Source organism: Pipistrellus kuhlii, unplaced genomic scaffold, assembly GCF_014108245.1.
Source record: "Pipistrellus kuhlii isolate mPipKuh1 unplaced genomic scaffold, mPipKuh1.p scaffold_m20_p_7, whole genome shotgun sequence".
NCBI classification, from domain to species: domain Eukaryota; kingdom Metazoa; phylum Chordata; class Mammalia; order Chiroptera; family Vespertilionidae; genus Pipistrellus; species Pipistrellus kuhlii.
The window spans coordinates 67,448,757-67,468,268 of record NW_023425573.1 but is presented as its reverse complement, the minus strand read 5'-3'; the positions used below and the strand labels follow the sequence as shown (position 1 = coordinate 67,468,268).

The 19,512-nt window shown below is 37.0% G+C and overlaps 1 protein-coding gene across 6 annotated transcripts in view; it reads left to right on the top strand.

Moving 5' to 3' along the window:
* RAB3GAP1 (RAB3 GTPase activating protein catalytic subunit 1) overlaps positions 1-19,512 on the top strand; it is a 66,404-nt gene that overhangs the window by 16,480 nt on the left and 30,412 nt on the right. For 5 of the 6 annotated variants that reach the window (XM_036421264.2, XM_036421263.2, XM_036421262.2 and 2 more), the window contains exons 4-10: positions 628-760; positions 1,591-1,669; positions 8,523-8,642; positions 9,332-9,497; positions 10,306-10,405; positions 14,646-14,727; positions 18,387-18,455. In XM_036421264.2, coding sequence (XP_036277157.1) covers positions 628-760; positions 1,591-1,669; positions 8,523-8,642; positions 9,332-9,497; positions 10,306-10,405; positions 14,646-14,727; positions 18,387-18,455 — 749 coding nt within the window. Of the gene's footprint in view, positions 1-627; positions 761-1,590; positions 1,670-8,522; positions 8,643-9,331; positions 9,498-10,305; positions 10,406-14,645; positions 14,728-18,386; positions 18,456-19,512 lie in introns of those variants that run through there. The other variant, XM_036421265.2, reaches the window with a different exon arrangement.

The following is a 19,512-nucleotide window of genomic DNA, read 5'->3' as shown; positions in this document are numbered from 1 at the left end:
TTTTATAAATTCTTTATTGTTTAACGTATTACGTATAATATTACATGTGTCTTCTTTTTCCCCCATTGACCTCTCCCCAGCACCCCCACCTCTATCATATATCCTCACTCCCCTAGTGTCTGTTATGCTTATATGCATGCATACAAGTCTTTTGATTGATCTCTTACCACCACCCCCTTGGATATTTATGATCCTATATAATAAAGAGCTAAGATGCTAATTAGACCTGATGGCAGAATAACCTTCCGGAACAATGGGGGTGGGGCTGAGAGGCAGCCAGGCCGCAAGGGCCAAGCCCCTCACATGAATTTTGTGCATTGGCCCTTTAGTTTTATATAGACTCACCTCACAAAAAGTACTTGAATATAATAATTTTGTAAGTTCCTTAATAATTTATATTCTAGGGAATTTTTTTTAAAGGAACATTGATAAATCAGTTATAAAATAACTTCCTCTTTGTTTTATTCACTTACATATTTTTTTCCTTTTCTTTAATTGTGTGGAAGATAGCGGATGGAACTTTTAGATTAGATGGAAGGAAAAGGGGGAAAAATTCCTGTGGCTAATAAACATAATGGTAGCTATTGAATACTGTAATGTTTTCCCCCCTTTTATTGTTAAATACAGGGTATATTTACTTCTGGCACCTGGGAAGAGAAATCAGATGAAATTTTCTTTGCTGACTTCAAATTCTCAGTTACTCATCATTATCTTGTACAAGAATCCATTGATAAAGAAGGAAAGGATGAAGTACTAGAAGGTAGGCTTTTTTTTTTAAAACTCCTGACTTATAGGGTTGATTGTCATTTTGAATACAAATTTAGTTCTCTTGATTATGTAGTATCCTCTGGATATGTTTTACATATGCATAGTTATTTCACCAGTGCATCTGAAGTAGAAGTGATCTTTTCAAAGGAAGAATCACAGCATCATTTAAAAATTAATTAAATCAGCAAATATTTATTGAGTGCCTACCATGTGTTAATTACTCTGCTAAGTCCATTTGAACCCAAACTTAAATTTATCTTTCAGTAGGGGAAATAAGGTTTATAGATAAGTATCAGTTTTAGGAGGTAGAAAGTAAGTACCATCCCAAAGCACCGATAAAGTTCTCCTAGAGTTCAGAGAAGGAAAGATTGCTTTTAATTGGGAAAGATCAGAGAAGGTGTTATGGAGAATTAAGCAACTACTACCTGCCCATGCTAGATATTCAGTAAATGTGCGTATAGTTGTTTATAGGTCAAATCACCAATCTTCGTCCTGAGATATACTAGTATATAACTGTGAGTGAGCAGGGTATTAAAAACATATAAATTTTAGAGCTATCAGTCAAAAATACTCTATTCATTTGGAAAATAAATATGCAGGATGAGTGTTAAAGTTTTTCTGGTCAGTTAAGGACATTTTGCTAAGAGAGAGAAAGACTTTCCTCTTCCTCAAATCTAAGTGCTAGCCCTAGATTTAAATCTTTGAGCAATTGCAAAACTACATGGACTTGCAAGACATGTTCTATAATATTTCTGTAATCATATTACAAAATTCTGCCTTAGAATGAACAGTTAACTTTTTCATTATCTAATGTTTTTGTAGATGTTCTTCCACAGTCTATGCAAGATTTGCTGTGTATGAATAATGACTTTCCTCCAAGAGCACATTGCCTGGTAAGATGGTAGGTATGCATTTTATTCAGAAGAACTTTTAGGAAGTGTGTTGGGGAGGCCCCAAGGCTGCCCAGGTTCGATGATTGGTAGGAGGTCCCTCAGGACTCAGCATATAGCTGCCCTTTCTGCTATGACTTATTACAGTGACAGCATGCAGAGCAAAATCAGCAAAAGGAAAAGGTGCTTGAGACGAAGCTTGTAGGCAGTAGAAAGAGCCTTTCCTGGTGGAGTCACACAGTACATACTTAATTCCCTTAGCACCAGGTTGTGACAACATATGAAATGTTGCCTACCAAGGAAGCTTGTTAGAGGCTCTGTTCTCAGGGTTTTTAATTGGGGGCGGCACCTTCTGACTGATAAATAACAAAATTTCAGACTCGCAGAAGGAAGCAGGTGTTTAGTGTAAACTACATTGTTTGTACAAACATTTTAGGCACAGTAACTCTTACCAGTTAGAGCAGAAGTGAACCCCCTCCCCCCCAATCCAAGTTCTAGGTGCCAGCAAAGGTAGGCCTTGCAAGTAGATTATCCTAAGGATAGCAGTCACTGGCCTGCTGCGAACACTTTCCTACAAAGTATATATCAAATCTAGGTAGTAGCTAACCTATTTCTGATGATTAGTATAGAACACTTAAATACCATAGAAAAGTTAACATATATTGTTGGAAATGGAATTGAAAAAACAAATGTTGATCTCAGTTACATGGTAACATCAAAGCTTTAAATTATAAAATGTGGCACATTAATAAAAAAGGCACATCACATTTAAAAGGGCTTTATCATTTTTAGTAATTCAAAGTATGTCTGAATTTTATTTTGGAGGGAGTGGCATTACTGTAAAACACACCATCACCAAAATGGTCCAAGTATGAACCATAGTCAAGGAAGGAGACTTGGTAAAGGGAATTTATATACTGGTTTTAAATTATTCTGTTGGTGTGAGTTGGTCTTTTAATTTTTTATTAAAGAATTTCTAAGAAAGGGGAAAATGATAACATCTGTGTTTGTTTCTTTTTGTTCATTCCATTGTGTTTACTATAGTAAGCAGATTATGTAGCACACTAAAAAATAAAAGAATTATTTGCAAGTGCAAATAAACTGGATATTGTTTTATAAATACTGTTATTTTATTATGACATTTTAAAAACGTTGAACTTAAACAATTTAAACAACTATAAAAGGAATTCAGTAAATTACCCATTTAATTTAAACAGTAGAATCCCCTGATCTTTAAATGGGTAACTTAAATGTGAATATGTACATCAGCATGGCAAAATACTGTATATTTGAAGGCAGTGTGTTGTTATAGAACAGGGGTGGGAAACCTTTTTTCTGCCAAGGGCCCTTGAATATTTATAACATCATTTGCTTAACCCTTTGCACTCCGCTGTCCCCTCTCAGGGGACATTGGAATTCTAGCATATCACTCGGATGTCCCCTCTCAGGGGACATTGCAGTTTATTAGTGATTACGGGGAATTGAGTTAACTCAACGCACGTTTCGCAAAGTAGCATCGAATAGCTGGTAGCCAATGTCCAGAATGGTTCGGAGTGCAAAGGGTTAATATAAATTTATGTTGCTATGAAAAAGAGCCTAGATTTATTGAATTTCGAGTCCCGCTTGCATTTGCCTTGGAAGGGCCAGACCAAATGATTTTGTGGGCCTTACACAGCCCTCAGGCCAGATGGTCCCTACCCTTGTTATAGAGCAAGACTTTCATTCAACATTAACCGAACACCTACTGTCAGACTTTCAGCTTCAATCACTTTGTGGTCACTATAAGGGACCAGCAGCAGCAATAAAAGGAACAGTCCACAAACAATCTTATGAACAATGTTTATAAATGAATAATTATGATGACTTTTTCAAAATTTATTTTTGTGACTTTAATGTATTTTTTTTGCTGGTCAGAGAGAGACAGACAGACAGACACACAGACATATGAAAGGACCTGGTAATTTTGAGAATGGAATTTTAAAATAGCCCCAAGGGCCTATAAAATATTCTTATTCTTTAAAAAGCTAATGTTCAGAGGATTTCTGATAATGGTGACATGAAGTGTTACCTTCTTTAAAAAAGAAAAAGAATGTATGAAATTGGAAGAAGTTTTATAAGTAACTTATTGTAGATCACTGGAAATTGCTTAAAGGCAGAAAAAAAATTAGAAGTTTTTTGTTTTGTTTTTTCTCTTGAAAAACTGCTTGAGCTCTTCTGTTAAGAGCAGGGGCCTCTGGCCCTTCTATTTGTGGCTGTTCTATTACTGTCCCTCTTCGCACAAATCTCTGTTGGTGAGAACTGTAGTTTTCTAGCCTAGGCTGGCCATGGAAACCACCAGCTCTTTTGTCAGAGAGGCAGACTTGCTTCTGGGTGCAAAACCTTGTACCCTTGCTAGGCCGAGGTTGCAGTCCATAGGCAAGTGGTGGATTCGTCAGAGATTTAGCAAGGATATCCTTGTATGGGAACCATGGAAGAGCTGGTTCACTCTGTATGCATTCCTGTATGATAGGAAACTACAATACATATGTACACAGGAAACACCAGAGCCCAAACTCTAAAGCTAGCTGTGACTTTGAGTCAATTATCCAACCCCCACACACAGATCAGTCATCAGAAAAGGAAAACCTTACTGGTTTAGATGTTTAAACATCTGTGCCCAGGTTATTGGCTTATTACTAAAACAAGGGGTAGCCTGGTTTAAAAAACAAGTACAAAATGACCGAATAGAGACATTAATAACTGAACACCTTGAGGGAGACAGATTGCACAGTTTAAGCTCGAGCAAGTTACTAAAAACAAACAAAAGAGAAGCAACTCTCAGGAAAGTTAAATAGGACCTGGTTTTGCGATAATATATTACCTAAATGTAATTTTCAACCACAGATAACTAAATATGCAGGGTCACAGGAAAGTGTGGCTCATATGCAAATAGGGGAAAAAACAACAGTAGAAATGGACTTTAGTGGACCCAGATGTTAGATTTACCAATAGTTTCAAAGCAGTTACTAAAATTATAGTCAAAGAACTAAAAGAACTGTATTCAAAGAATTAAAAATATATTAACAATGAATCAAATAAGATATCTCAATCATTGGAAACTATAATAAAGAACCAAATGAAAACCCCACAGTTGAAAAGTATAACTGAGGCTTACAGCTAATAATCGCCACATTTTAAAAATTTACTTTTCCTTGACATGCAGGCTAAGTCTCAATCCCTCTCTAAAATGCCACTTAATAAAATTGTACAGTTTTTTAAAAAGTATAATTGAAATAAACTCACCAAATAACTTATATTGATCCTTCAAAGATAATAATTGGGAAAGTACATTAGAGTTCATAGAAGAGAACATGTTTAACAGGGATGATGGATTGGTATTGGAGGCAAATCTTCAAAAAAAGATCCAGCAGGGTTTGGATATTTAGTGAAGGCAATAGAGTGTGTGTGTGTGTGTGTGTGTGTGTGTGTGTGTGTGTGGTGGTATTTTACATAGAGGACATAAAACCAGAGGATAGAATTTCATTGTGGATAAACAAAAAGTAGTTCAGTTTGGTTTGTTTGTTAATGGCAACATTCACTGAACAGGCTGTGTTTGTGTAGAGAGGGAAGAGATAGTTTGGCAATAGCAATCAATGTTAAAGATACAGATGTTCTTTTCTCCAGCAACTTTTAGGACTTTATCTCACACATATAGTTGTAGAAATAGACAATCACAATATTGTTGCAACAGTATAAGACTGGAAGCAAAGTATTGATGAGTAGGGGATATGGTACAGAATGTATATCCTAATGACTGAAACAACCGGATGGGTGACAGAACACAGGCTGCGTGGGGTGACAAGGCCGGCAGGGAGGTTAGGGAGGGACGACCAAATGACTGAACAGCAGGCTGTGTGGGACGACCAGGCTGGTGTGTGTGTGGGGAAGATGGGGGGTGACCAGGCCAGCAGGGGGACAGTTGGGGGCAACCAGGCTGGCAGGGCGGGGGGAGGTGTTAGGGGCAATCATACAGACAGGGAGGCAGGTGAACAGTTAGGAGCCAGCAGTCCCAGATTGTGAGAAGGATGTCTGACTGCTGTTATAGGCCTGATCCTGGATGGGCCTAAACCAGCAGTTGAATATCCCTTGAGGGATCCTGGATTGGAGAGGGTGCAGACTGGGCTAAGAATGCCCCCCCCACACCTGTGCACAAATTTTGTGCGCTGGGCCTCTAGTCCTATCTACTCAATAATAAAAGAGAAACATGCAAATTGACCATACCTCTGCTAAGCCCACAAGCCAATCAGGAGTGTGTATGCAAATTAACACAACCAATACGGTGGTTAATTTGCATAATCAGACACAGAGTGAAGACTGAAGACAGTGTAGAAGGAAGCCAAGTGCTGCAGAAGGGAATGAAGCTGCAGAGAAGCAAGCGGGGCGGCGGAGAAGGGAGGGAAGCAGGCAGGGCAGCAGAGACGGCCGCAGGAAGTCCTATTCTTGCAGGAATAGGCCCAAGGAAGCTCTATACTTGCAGGAATCTTCCTGCAACAGGCCTCTAGTATATTTACAAAAGTGTAATATTCTAATTAGACCAAACAGCTGAACAACCTTCTGGATGAAGCCCGGTATACAAGGACCGAGCCCCTTGCATGAATTTCATGCATTGGGCCTCTAATGTGTGTGTGTATGCATGCCAGAAGCTGGGTGCATGAAATTTGTGCACAGGCGGATTCCCTCAGCACGACCTGCACTGTCTCGCAATTTGGGACCCCTTGGGGGTTGTCCAACTGCCAGCCAAGGCCCATCCAGGATCAGGCCTAAACTGACAAATGGACTTTCCTCTCACAATCCAGGACTGCTGGCTCCTAATCGCTCACCTGCCTGCCTGCCTGATTGCCCTAACTGCCCTCCCCTGTAGGCCTGATTGCCCTCTAAGAGCCCCCCGATCCAGCCTGATCACTTAACTGCTCCCCCCCGCCAACCTGATCACCCCTAACCACCTCTGCCTCAGTTCCTGCCACCGTGGCTTTGTCTGGAAGGACATCCAGAAGATGTCCGATCTAATTAGCATATTACCCTTTTATTAACACACACACACTAGAGGCCTGGTGGGGTCTGATTGGCTGGGCCGACTGCGGGGAGGAGCTACGGGCAGTTAGCTGGCCAACCTGTCTCCTTGATCAAATTCCTGGTCAAATTCCCAGTCTAGGGGACAATTTGCATATTAGACTTATATAGGATATATGTGTATATAAATTATATATATATATAATATAATCTTGTTTGAAGATAGAGTTGGTACATGGACAGATACAATATTTCTGGAAGAAGAACCAACAAACTTCATAGTGGTTTCATTCTAGTGTGGGGGTGGCACAGGGAAATGTTCTCTTGTTTTTTGTCTTCCAAGGATATTAATAAAAGAAAACTGTTTTTCAAGACCCTTAGAGCTTAAAATTCATAGCTCTGAGCTCCCAGTATTTGATGCTGCTTTTACATAACTAATTTTTATTTCAGAGGGAGAAGGGTAGAAGTGAGATAAGAAGACAAAATGAATTTTTGTATCTGAACAATAAACAGATTATGGGTTAGACTTTGAAATTTTTATTTATTGCCATTTGGAGGATGTCTTAGGAGAATGTTTATAAAAATAGAGGTCTGGTGCACGAATTCGTGCATGGGTGGGTCCCTTGGGGTGGCCTGTGGACATCGGGCCGCAGCTTGCACACCCACCCTCGCAGCCCTGCAGACCTGTCTGGCACCTGCCTTGGCTTGATGCCATCCCCTCACCTGCTCTACAGTGCTGCCTCACAGTGCCTGGGAGCTGGGTGGTGGCCCCACCCTCCTACTGCTGCCATTAGTCACTGTCTGCAGGGCAATCAGCAGGGCACTCAGGCCCTCTCTCTCACCTGCCTTAACCTGGCACCGCCCATTCACCTGCTTCACCATCCTGCCATGGTCCTGCTCTTATCAGGGTCCATTGGGGCCAGCAGGGCCTTCACTGCCACCTGCTGCCAGCGCCATGTCACTGATGCCCACCTGAGGATCAGCACACATAGCGAGCAGTCAAACAACTGCCCAAGGGGACAATTTGCATATTAGGCTTTTATTATATTTTATTAAAATAGGGCAATGAGTAATGTCTTTCATAATTTTTATTTTTAAAAATTATTAAATACATATTGAGGAGAGCCTAGGACAGGAATTTTCAATAAGCAAGATCACCAACTTGAACTTTCCTGTTTGTAAAGTATGGCTGCAAACTTGAGTTTTTTAAAGGCATTTTTAAAGACAATTAAATAAATTTTCATTATTATAAAGTACCATAGCAAGAATAAACTACTTTCTGATAATATTGTCATCTACCTAATGTGTTATTGAATAAAAGAATTCCTTTAATTATGATTCCTAAGTTAACCACTTGTCTCTTAGGAATAGCACAAGTGTATCATGGCTTGTAATTATTTTACTGCTATTTAGGAATCTTTCAAACTTTCTCTTTCTATAATAGTGGACTTAAAATTAAAGTCCACTATTAGTTATCAGTTAAAGCAAAATTTTAGTGCTAGCTTTCATGTTTCATTTTTAAAATTAAACTTTTAAAGCAAAACTGTTATTTATTTCCCTTGTGATTTCAGCACATTGCTTCTAGTTTGTAGTAGAATGATAGAAGTATTTTACTAAATGAAGGAAATGCTGATAGTAGCTTTAGTTGCCCTTAAAAAAAAGAAAGAAAGAAAGAAACACCTGTACTTCAAACCTGACTTGTTAAATTTTCTTAAGGGACTTTAAAAAAAAATGTTTTTCCTATAATCTATATTTGTATTCTGAAGTTTCCTCCTGTTTTAATAGCAATTATTCTTTTTTTTTTTTTTTTTAAAGGTATGGACTGCGAGAGTTCGTGGTGCTCGCCCCTGCAGCAAACAGCGATGCTGTTCTCAGTGAATCTAAGTGCAATCTTCTTCTAAGTTCTGTGTCTATTGCTTTGGGAAACACTGGCTGGTAGGGGACATTTTGAAAAATAGACAATAAGTTAAAAACTATTTTTAATTCTATTTTATGAAGGAAAATGGTTAAGTGTTAGGTTTTTAAAATTATACTTGGGATTACTACTTGTACATTATGATACTTTTGGAATTTGTATATAAGACTAACTCAACAATATCTTTAGGGAGAGCATTTGTAAAGGGAAACGTACTGAAATACTCAATGAATGTTCAAAATGAAGAGTACTGTTTTTGTGTTTTGCTTCCAAATGTTTACTGTATTTAAATTTTGTTACAAAATCTAATTTTAAAACTTGACAGCATTGCCTTGTTCAACCTGAGCTGGAAACACGCTTATCAGGTGACTCAAAATTCTTAATGCTCTCCACATGTCTGCAAATGACTGTGAAAGTGCTGCAAGTATTGATTTTGGGGTTACAAATAAATTTTGGCAAGTGGACTAATTTGCACAGAGGAAAATCTGTGAGTAGTAACGATTAACTTTATCTTCAAATGATAAAGTAAAAAGTATATCATCATGAATGTTGGTTTAATTTGTATTATTTAGTACTTGTGAATCAACTTTATGTATCATGACTTTGGAAAGGCTAATATATGATCATTTTTATTGAATAAAATTTTCATTCTACTTTTTAACAAACTTTGAACCATTTAGAAAATTCCTGTTTTAATTATGTCCTACAGCCAGGTGCCACTCTTTGTGCAAATTCATCACAAATGGCGAAGAATGTATGTGGGAGAATGTCAGGGTCCTAGTGTCCGAACTGATTTTGAAATGGTTCATCTTCGAAAAGTGCCAAATCAGTACACTCACTTATCGGGCCTGCTGGATATCTTCAAATCAAAGATTGTAAGTTGGCATTGATATTGTGAGTCTTTTCTGGAATCCAGATGAAAGTAGCAATTTGATAATTTCTCTATAATATTTATAATGGAATTACTTAAAAGGAAGATGTAGTTGACAATATAAATTATAAATTATTGCCTGTTTTTAAAAATCAATTTTTTAAATTGATTTTTATAGAGAGAGAGAAACATTGATGTAAGAGCTAAACATCACTCGGCTGCCTCCTACAATCCCCCTACAGGGGACAGAGCCTGAAACCTAGGCATGTGTCCTGACTAATAAGCGAATAGAATATAAGACAGATTGGGATAGAGAAACAGAAACATCAGTGAGAGGGAAACATCAGTCAGCTGCCTCCTGCATACCCCCTGCCGGGGATATGCCTGCAACCAAGATACATGGGCTTGACAGGGGACCTCAAGGTGCACCCCCAGTACTGGATCGGGGGAACTTAGACTGTGCCCCCTGCTCAGGGGGGCTTGACAGGGGACCTGAGACTGCGGAGCTTGACGAGGAATCTCAAGTCAGTGTCCCCAACCTGGCGGGGCTTTATGGGGGACCTCAAGGCACTCCTCCCACCCCAGTCTGGGCTGGGAGACCTCAGGCCACACCCCTAATCCTTGCACCGGGAAGGGGCACCTGAGGCTGCACCACCTGCCCACAGGGCTTGACAAAGGATTTAGTATCTTGTTTTTCAGGTAGTAGTATAAACAGCTTTATTCTAATGTCATTTTGTCCTCTGGCATTGTTTTTAAAAACGCTGTGTGTGTGTTTTAAGCTACACCATTCTGTCTTTGCATTTATTTCCTAGGGATGTCCTTTAACACCGTTGCCTCCGGTTAGTATTGCTATTCGATTGACCTATGTACTTCAGGATTGGCAGCAGTACTTTTGGCCTCAGCAACCTCCAGGTGAGCTAATTTAAAACTGTAGTTCACTTACTGAATATAAATAGAAAAGAAAATATATTCGGAAATTAAAATTATTTAAGAGTGTGTTTTAGGTGTTTTAAGTTTGAAATATCTGTAATTCATTCTAAATGCAATATTTCTGATTTAATGTCCTTCATCATTTTTTTCTCTTTAATAAAACTCTTTAGATTATTCTAGATACATTATTACTTTATATACTTGACTTTGAAAAGCTAATATTGCTTATAAAGCATCCCCCTGCTGTGGAACATCATGTGCTATATGCACTGAATGATTAAAATGTCTGTTTTTAGAATACTATAATAAGAGAAGCTATCATAAGCTGAGGATGGATTGCAGAGAACTTTATAAAGCTTGAAGAAGAGTGTTAAATAAGGAAACCAGGAAAAAAATGTTTGTATACACATATACTTATGATGGGAAGGCCTGTAGAATATTGTATTTTAACTTGTATTTGATAAAAATGCAATTAAAAACAGCTTACCTACTGCTTCATTCAACAGTCATTATCTATAATAATAAAAGGGTAATATGCTAATTAGATCAGACATCTTTCCTATGAAGCCAGGGCCAGAGGGAAGCCCAGGTCCCGGGTTCCAGAGGGAAGCTGGTGCCAACAGTTGGGGAAAGGAAGGCCTACTCTCGCACAAATTTCTTGCATCGAGTCTCTAGTTGGCTTATAATAGGTCAGACTGTGCTAGAGACACAAATATAAATAAGATGTCATGTTAAGTTCTAGAAAAGCTCAGCCCGAGAGACATAGAGCCTAATTAAGTGACGTTTTTCCCCCCTGGATGTTTCTCTTACTTATAAGTGTAATTATATTCAGGTATATATAAAAAGAAATTAAATACAAACATAAATTATTATAAGGATTTTACTAACCTGAAAACATTTTTTAGTCTCCCTCCCTCAAAGAGAAATAAATAAGAATTAAATAATATTCTTTACTGTTTATTTTTATTCTAAATAGTTGGTTATTTATAGGATTGAAGATAATAAATTGGTAATCTTGGGATGATATTAAAAGTAATGTAATATATTCTTAGCTTTAGTAGTTATATATGCTACTACTATCTTATTTTATGTACCATTGAATAATATGAAACTAATCTATAATAAAGTGTAGTATGCTAATTAGACCAGGCGTCCTTCCAGATGACCTTCCAGACAAAGCTGGGGCTGGGAGGGAAGCCCAGGCCCTGGGTGTCAGAGGGAAGCCAGTGCTGGCAGCTGGGGAAAGGAAGGCCTACTCTTCCACAAATTTTATGCATTGGGCCTCTAGTGTACAATAAGAAAGCTGCATCTAAACTACAAGGAAAAAAAATAAAAGCTGAGCTGACATATATATTAGAAGAAAGACTCAAAATTTTAGCAGTGTAATTCTGATCACCAATAAGGCCTTTGTTAACATTCTATTGCTGATTTTTTAAACTCGGTATAAAAATATTAACCTTCCTATTCAGTTGATTGAAGACCATATACATTTTTAGTATTTTCTCCTATAATGAGAATAAAGGGATTGAAAATGTAATATGAGCCAGACACGGTGCTTGGCATTTTATATATTATTTCACATAATTTTCATTTATAGATATAACTATCTTTCTCAGAGAACATTAGTAACAGGACCAAGGTCATATGATCACCAAGTGATAAAGTTCTCATTTAAACATTGGTCAAACTCTAAATCTCATGGTCTTTTCATTTCATAATATTCTCAACTTTTAATTTAGTTAAAACATTTGTGCAGTTATAGTCTAGTAATTTTAATTTACAAAATGTGCTTATTATAAATTTTGAAGCTCCTATATAATAAAGAGGTAATATGCAAATTGACCCTCATACCCGTGTATCACAAAATGGCCACCCCCATGTCATTACAAGATGGGCCCCCCCACATCATCACAGGATGGCTGCCCCCACATTGTCATAAGATGGCCACCACAAGATGGCTGCCCCACATCATCTTAAGATGGCTGCCCTCCATTGTCACAAGATGGCCAGCAAGGGAAGGCAGTTGGGGCTGATCGGCCTGGCAGGGGAGCAGTTAAGCATCAATTGGGTCGGCAGGGGAGCAGTTAGGGGGCGATCAGGCTGGCAGGCAGAAACGGTTAGGGTAAGGTGACCAGACGTCCTGCTTTTGGTAGGACAGTCCCAATTTTTAACAATTTGTCCTGCGTCCCGCGGCATTTTTAAAAAGTCCCGATTTTTGGAAAGAATGCACGACAAGCTAGGGAACGACGGGAGAATGGGAAGGGAATATATGGTTTTTGGCAGCCATGTGGCTCTTTAGCCAGAATGTGAGTTTTATATTATTTTTGTTAATTTTATAATGTTAAACTTTAATAATAACAAATAATTGTTGAGAACTGATTATCGAGAACTGCTTATCAAAGTTTGCATTGTTGATCAGTTACAGTTGTGGAATATGTGCGAATATGCGCTGTCCTTACCAGCTGCGACTGAACGCGTTTTTTGATGGTAAATAAAGTGTGGACATCAGGAAAATCACAATTAAGTGTTGAGACTTTAAAAGCCATTTTTTGTGTGAAATATAATTTAACAAATTCTTGTGAAAAATTTCATGACCTTTTAAACAACAACAGCAATCTACTAAAAATTCACTCAAATGAGAAGTAGCCAAAGAATAAAATAATACTATGCGTAATTTTTATTTATTATATTTGTAAATTGTACTTACGTTGAAATTTTAAAAAATATATTACAATACTATTTTTGTTTTCTATGAAAATTTTTGTTGCTCCATATAGACCAAATTTTTAATCAAAAACCCCTTCCTCCCCCCCGGTTAATGGTGTTCCACTTTACCAATGTTAAAATCTGGTCACCTTAGGATAGGGGCAATCATGCAGGCAGGCAGGAAAGTGGTTAGGAGCCAGCAGTTCCAGATTGGGCCTAAACCAGCAGTCGGACATCCCCCAGGATGTCTCAGATTGGAGAGGGTGCAGGCTGGGCTGAGGGACACCCCACCCCACAGTGTACAAATTTCATGCACTAGGCCTCTAGTCTTATAATGAAGCTAGTCATTGTGATCTGTATTATTGTAAGCATTCTTTAGTTGGGAAAACAGATTGAATTGACTTGAGAAAATTTACTGAATCAAGTAAGTGAACCATATGACTAATTTTATTAATTTAGTTAGGGTATAGTTTGTCAAACATGATTTTAGCAAAACAGGGTGTGTTCATAATTCAATGGTAGACTTTAATTTTAGGGATTCTCAGGGATATAGGAATAATTAAAAACAATCATCCGTATTATTTCAGATAAATATGAATCCTTTTGATGTGTTTTGGAAGTGTTGATTACTTCTTCAAGAGGAATGGAACTTAGGGGAGTGTTTTACCTTCTAAATTCTCTAATCTCAGATAACCATTCTTAATGGAAAGGAAATTCTTTGGTGAACTTTAAATACTTCCACATACTATCAACTGAAATATGATTTTATTAATGGTGACTAATTTGTTCAGAAAATATTGACAGCAAAACTGATAAAGGTAAGGTAGTGCTTAAGTTTTTTAATACGTGGATAATCTATCTTCTAGGTGATATAATCAACATTCTTAAGAAATGCAAAATAATGTTCTTTTGAATAATATTTAAGGAATATTTAAGGAGAATAAAATTGGAATCATGATTTGAATTAAACACTGGATAAATAGGAATAGGAATTGTGTCCCTTTACTATGATTTTCTTGGGGCAAGTCTTTAATGCCTGCTGCTTGCTCTCTGACTTGCTATATGAGCTCTTTTTTTTTTTTTTTTTTAATATATTTTATTGATTTTTTACAGAGAGGAAGAGAGAGGGATAGAGAGTTAGAAACATCGATGAGAGAGAATCATTGATCAGCTGCCTCTTGCACATCCCTTACTGGGGATGCACCCGCAACCAATGTACATGCCCTTGACCGGAATTGAATCCGGGACCTTTCAGTCTGCAGTCCGACGTTCTATCTGCTGAGCCAAACCGGTTTTGGCAAGCTCTTGATGTAGGCACTTTTTTTTTTTTTTTTTTTAAATATATTTTATTGATTTTTTACAGAGAGGAAAGGAGAGTTAGAAACGTTGATGAGAGCGTAACATCGACCAACTGTGATGTAGGCATTTTTAAATGTATAATCTTCCAAAGGGCTAACCGAACTAATTCTTGTCTCTATTTTTTGTTCAATAATGGAAAAATGTTTCTTTTGTTTAGATATAGATGCCCTTGTAGGAGGGGAAGTTGGAGGTTTGGAGTTTGGCAAGCTACCATTTGGTGCCTGTGAAGATCCTATAAGGTGAGAATTTCAATCTATTTGAATTATGGGGCATCACTTTAAAAACCATATTAATATTGATTTTTACTGTGCTTTTTAATAATGTAGCCTCCGAGAATGAATATAGTACTGTATTCAGACCTATGACTAACAATCTGTTTATCTTTTTATTTTCTCTCTGTAACTTAAGTAATAAGAAGCTTTAAAATAATATATAAAATTTATATAATACCGTGTATTGATTTTCCTTATAGAAGTGATTCTTGGTCTTCTTTTTGGGAAACATTTGAAATATTAAAAACGATTGTGAATGTTATATGTAACAAACTTTTATATATCAGTCATCCATAATTAACATTTACATTTTTCATGACCACTTTTTTCAAAATGTACAAATTAAGACTTAAGTTTAAGACTTAAGGCATAAGAGTGACCTCTTAGGTTACCCACCTGCTTTTCTAAAAGAGCTACTGAACTTTAAGAAAAATTGCTTCACAAGAAAATGTGGGGCTTGGAAAGTTTAATCATCAATAATAAAATATTTGGAAAATATAAACAAGGTGATTTAGAAGCTATCTTACTAAGTTAAGCTATTTGGTTAATGAAAATATATTAATATATTGTATATATTTTGTATACATACATTCTTAATAATCTCACATAGAGTTAGAAATAATAATACTTTAAAAATTATTCCGGAGGCCAAAACCAGTTTGGCTCAGTGGTAGAGTGTCGGTCTGCGGACTGAAAGGTCCCAGGTTCAATTCTGGTCAGGGGCATGTACCTTGGTTGCAGGCACATCCCCGGTAGGGGGTGTGCAGGAGGCAGCTGGTTGATGTTTCTCTCTCATCGACGTTTCTAGCTCTCTATCTCTCTCCCTTCCTCTCTGTAAAAAAAATCAATAAAATATATATATTTTAAAATTAGGAGAAGAAAAAGTGAGTATCTTTTATAATTATTATTTTTTTATTACATGAGCTGGGCATAATGCTAACTGAGGAAGATACAGAAGTAAATAAATAGACTGGTATTTACTGTCTAGTTGAAGGAAATAGAAATAATCACCTAAATAAACATACAAGTTGAGGGATAATTGAAGGAAAAGTACAGGCTGTAATGACAGTAAAATTAGGAGCTAGTTTAGATTGGGCCACCATCAGGAGAGTGTTCTCAAAGGAAGTATATTTAACTTGAGTCTCAGTTAGGTGAGGACTTATGCAGACAAAGAGTTAGAAGACAAAGAGTTTAGCTTTTATATTGTAGGAAATGCAAGATGGCCAGCGTGGCTAGAACACAGCAAACAAGAGAAATTGTATATGGTGACTTACAGATAGATTTATCACTCTTCAACTGACTCATTCATTTGAATTTTGCTTAGTGAAAATTTGGGGAGAAAGAACAAAATTGCCCTGGTAGTAGAAATTTGAAATAATTAGTTATTAAATATTTCTTTCTAATTTTATATGTGATGAGTCTGTAGAGAAACAAATGATTAAAGAATGCAAAAATGAATTGGGGGTAAGGTGATACATATTAGACCAGTTAAATCAAATGGTGATTTGCAAATGTTGTGGGAGCTGCGCTTTTAAAAAGGAATCTTTGGCAGTGGAAGAGGAAATGAAGAGGCCTTCTTCGGTGTCCATTCTTCTTGTAAAAAAAACTGTTCTATAGTTAGAGGGAGAGGAGAGGACATAGTGATAAATGTTTAGGAACTGAACCTGAGGTTAATACATAAAATCATTCAGGAGCTTATAGTTTTAAACTCTAATCATTTTCTTTGGAAAGATAATTGGTAACTCAAATGTTTAATTGGAATCATTATGGGATCGGGGCTTGGAAAATAGGTTGAGCCAAGGGTGTTTAGTTGCCAAGTTCATAACTGAGGTAACACTGCATTATTGTGGAGAGTTGGCCCTACTTTCACTGTGAATTCTAAACCATACTTGTGGATTCAGTCTCCGACTGGAGTTGCCAGTTAGTTGAGCACCACCAAAGATCAGAGAAATAATACAGGCAGTCCTTGGGTTACGGAGGATTTGACGAACATTGTTTTGTGGTTACATCACCATCTCTCATTTATTTATTTTTAAAAAAAGTTCCATCATTTTGACGTATATATGCTTTATGTTTTTTATTATTTACCACAAGTAAAGGTCAGGAATTGTTTTTGTTTAATTTTTCTTTTTACTGTTTCACTTCATTACTGCTGTGTATGTGCTCCACGTGAGTGACGCTGGTGCTCATGTAGGTGGGTTCTGACTTACGGCGAAAATTGCGTACATCGTGCCATAGGAACGGATCTCCGATATAACCCGAGGACCTACTATAATTGGCTCTTTTTGGCTTCTGCAGTCCCCAAACATAAGAAGTGAATTTAGAATCTAGATAGGAAAAAGAATTTCACTAAATTCATAATCCCACCATTCATAGGAGATAAATGATAACAGCTTGATATGTGTTCTTCCAGTCACTTTTTTCTATGTGTGAATTTGGTGTGTATATATGCATGTGCAACAGGGGTCTGCAAGACTGCCCTCAGGTCCGTGCTTTGTTGGGAGGACTCATGGAACTCAGCGGTTGTGCTTGTGGCTATGATTTATTAAGCAAAAGAATACAGTGGGGAAAAATCAAAGGAAAAAGGCACATAGGGTGAGATCCAGAGCAAACTAGGCACAGCTTCATCTCCCAGTGTAGTCACACAGGACACATTTAATGCTCCCAGCAAAGCATTGTGACAGGTGAAAGGTTATCTACCAGGGAAGCTCATTAGAGGCTCAGTGCTTAGGGTTTGCTTGTTATTCTTTTATCCTGACCAAAGAATATGGCTGTTGTTTTGTTATGTTTTTATATTTTTAATTGATTTTTTGGGAGGAGGAGAGAGAAAAAGAAACATCAATGTGCGAGAGAGACATTGATCGGTTACCTTCCAGGAATACTGTATGCCCCAAACAGGAATATTACCTGCAATCTAGGTATGTGCCCTGACCAGAAATCAAACCTGCAACCTTTGGGAGTATGGGACTACATTCTAAACAACTGAGCCACCCAGCCAGGGAAATGCTTGGGGTTTTTAACTGGGGCTGGTCACATAGGCACTCTCTACCTAAAATATATCAAAAAGAAAGTAGAACCCTAACTGGTTTGGCTCAATGGATAGAACATGGGCCTACGGACTGAAGGGTCCCGGGCTCAATTCTGGTCAATGGGGATGGGGCGGGGCTGCACTCCCCACCCAGTCACTTCGCACAGAAGGAGGCCAGACTGCGTAGTGTTTACTACATAAGTTGTCAGAGGACATTCCCTGGGGGCTCATGGACTGTGAGAAGGTGCAGGCCGGGTTGAGGGACCCTCCCCCCAGTGCACGAAATCTTGATTTCTTAAGATTTTTTAAAACTCATCCAAATGACCTAATGTATCAGAATAATAGTAAGTTTAAGGGAAGTAAAACATAATAGCTTATTTTTCTTATATTTCCGTGCACTGATCCATATTATAACATGAATCACTGCTTCATTGTTTTTCATAGCTGTATAATATGCTGTTGTGTGGATATACCACATTTTCTTTATCCATCAGCTGATAGACATTTGGATTATTTACACTTTTTGGCTGTTATATATATTGATATATGCACACACATTAAAGCTTTTGGATACATTTTATGTTTTGTTTATTTTTAGTGAACTCCACTTAGCAACTACATGGCCTCACCTGACTGAAGGTATCATTGTGGATAATGATGTTTATTCGTAAGTATGTTAAAAGTTATGCATTGAGACTCAGAACATTTCAGTAGAATAAATTAACTGCTAATGGTTAGCAATTTTCTTTCTATCAGTTCCTGATAAGGTTTATTTTTCTATTTTTTAAATATCACTCTTAAGACTGATGAATATGTATTAAAGACGTGTTTTTAAGCTACTGACTTTGGGGATGTGATCCTTAGCTCAGATATAATGAACAGTTTCAGTCTTACTTGGTTCTAGCAAAGATATATCTAATCAGTGTGGGATTTAGTACATAATTCTGTTAAACTTTTCTTAGCTGATTAGAAGCATTTCATAAAGTGCTTTTAAGAGATGATGATCATCAGAAAGTGTGGAAATAATATTTGATCTTTAAATGTCATAAATAGCATCCATGTCATATACTCCTTACCAATGAAAATGGCTTGAAAATTACAGTAAACATTATCTATCTAGGAAAAATGTGGAGAAAGAGGAACACAGTTTTAGTACCCTCTTATTCCTGATGCAAAACAGGAGAAATAGGACACTTTTTCTTTTCATAACTAAAACAAATGTGTTGTATTTGCTGCTGGTGAAAATAACATGAGCTTTCTTAATCAGGTAATTAAGATGGATATAAAGAAAAAAAATAAACACTACCTAGAATCCCATTACTTAAAAAACAGCCAGTTAGTATTTTGGGCTATATCTTTTTTTAATAATTTAGTTATAATTGACATAACATTGTATTTGTTTCAGATGTAAAACAGTGATTTGCTATTTGAATGATAATATATCTTTTTAAAATGCGTATTTGCTTATTTCTCATTCCTTTTTTATATTTCCTAATATGATTTCATTAGATTATCAGTGTACATTGACCACTTTTTAAAAACTTTTTGGTATTTCCATTTGTTCTATTTTGTCCAAGCACTTTGATTTCTTAAGATTTTTTAAAACTCATCCAAATGACCTAATGTATCAGAATAATAGTAAGTTTAAGGGAAGTAAAACATAATAGCTTATTTTTCTGTATATTTTATTAGACTGCATTTTTGATAAATTCATGAGTATTACA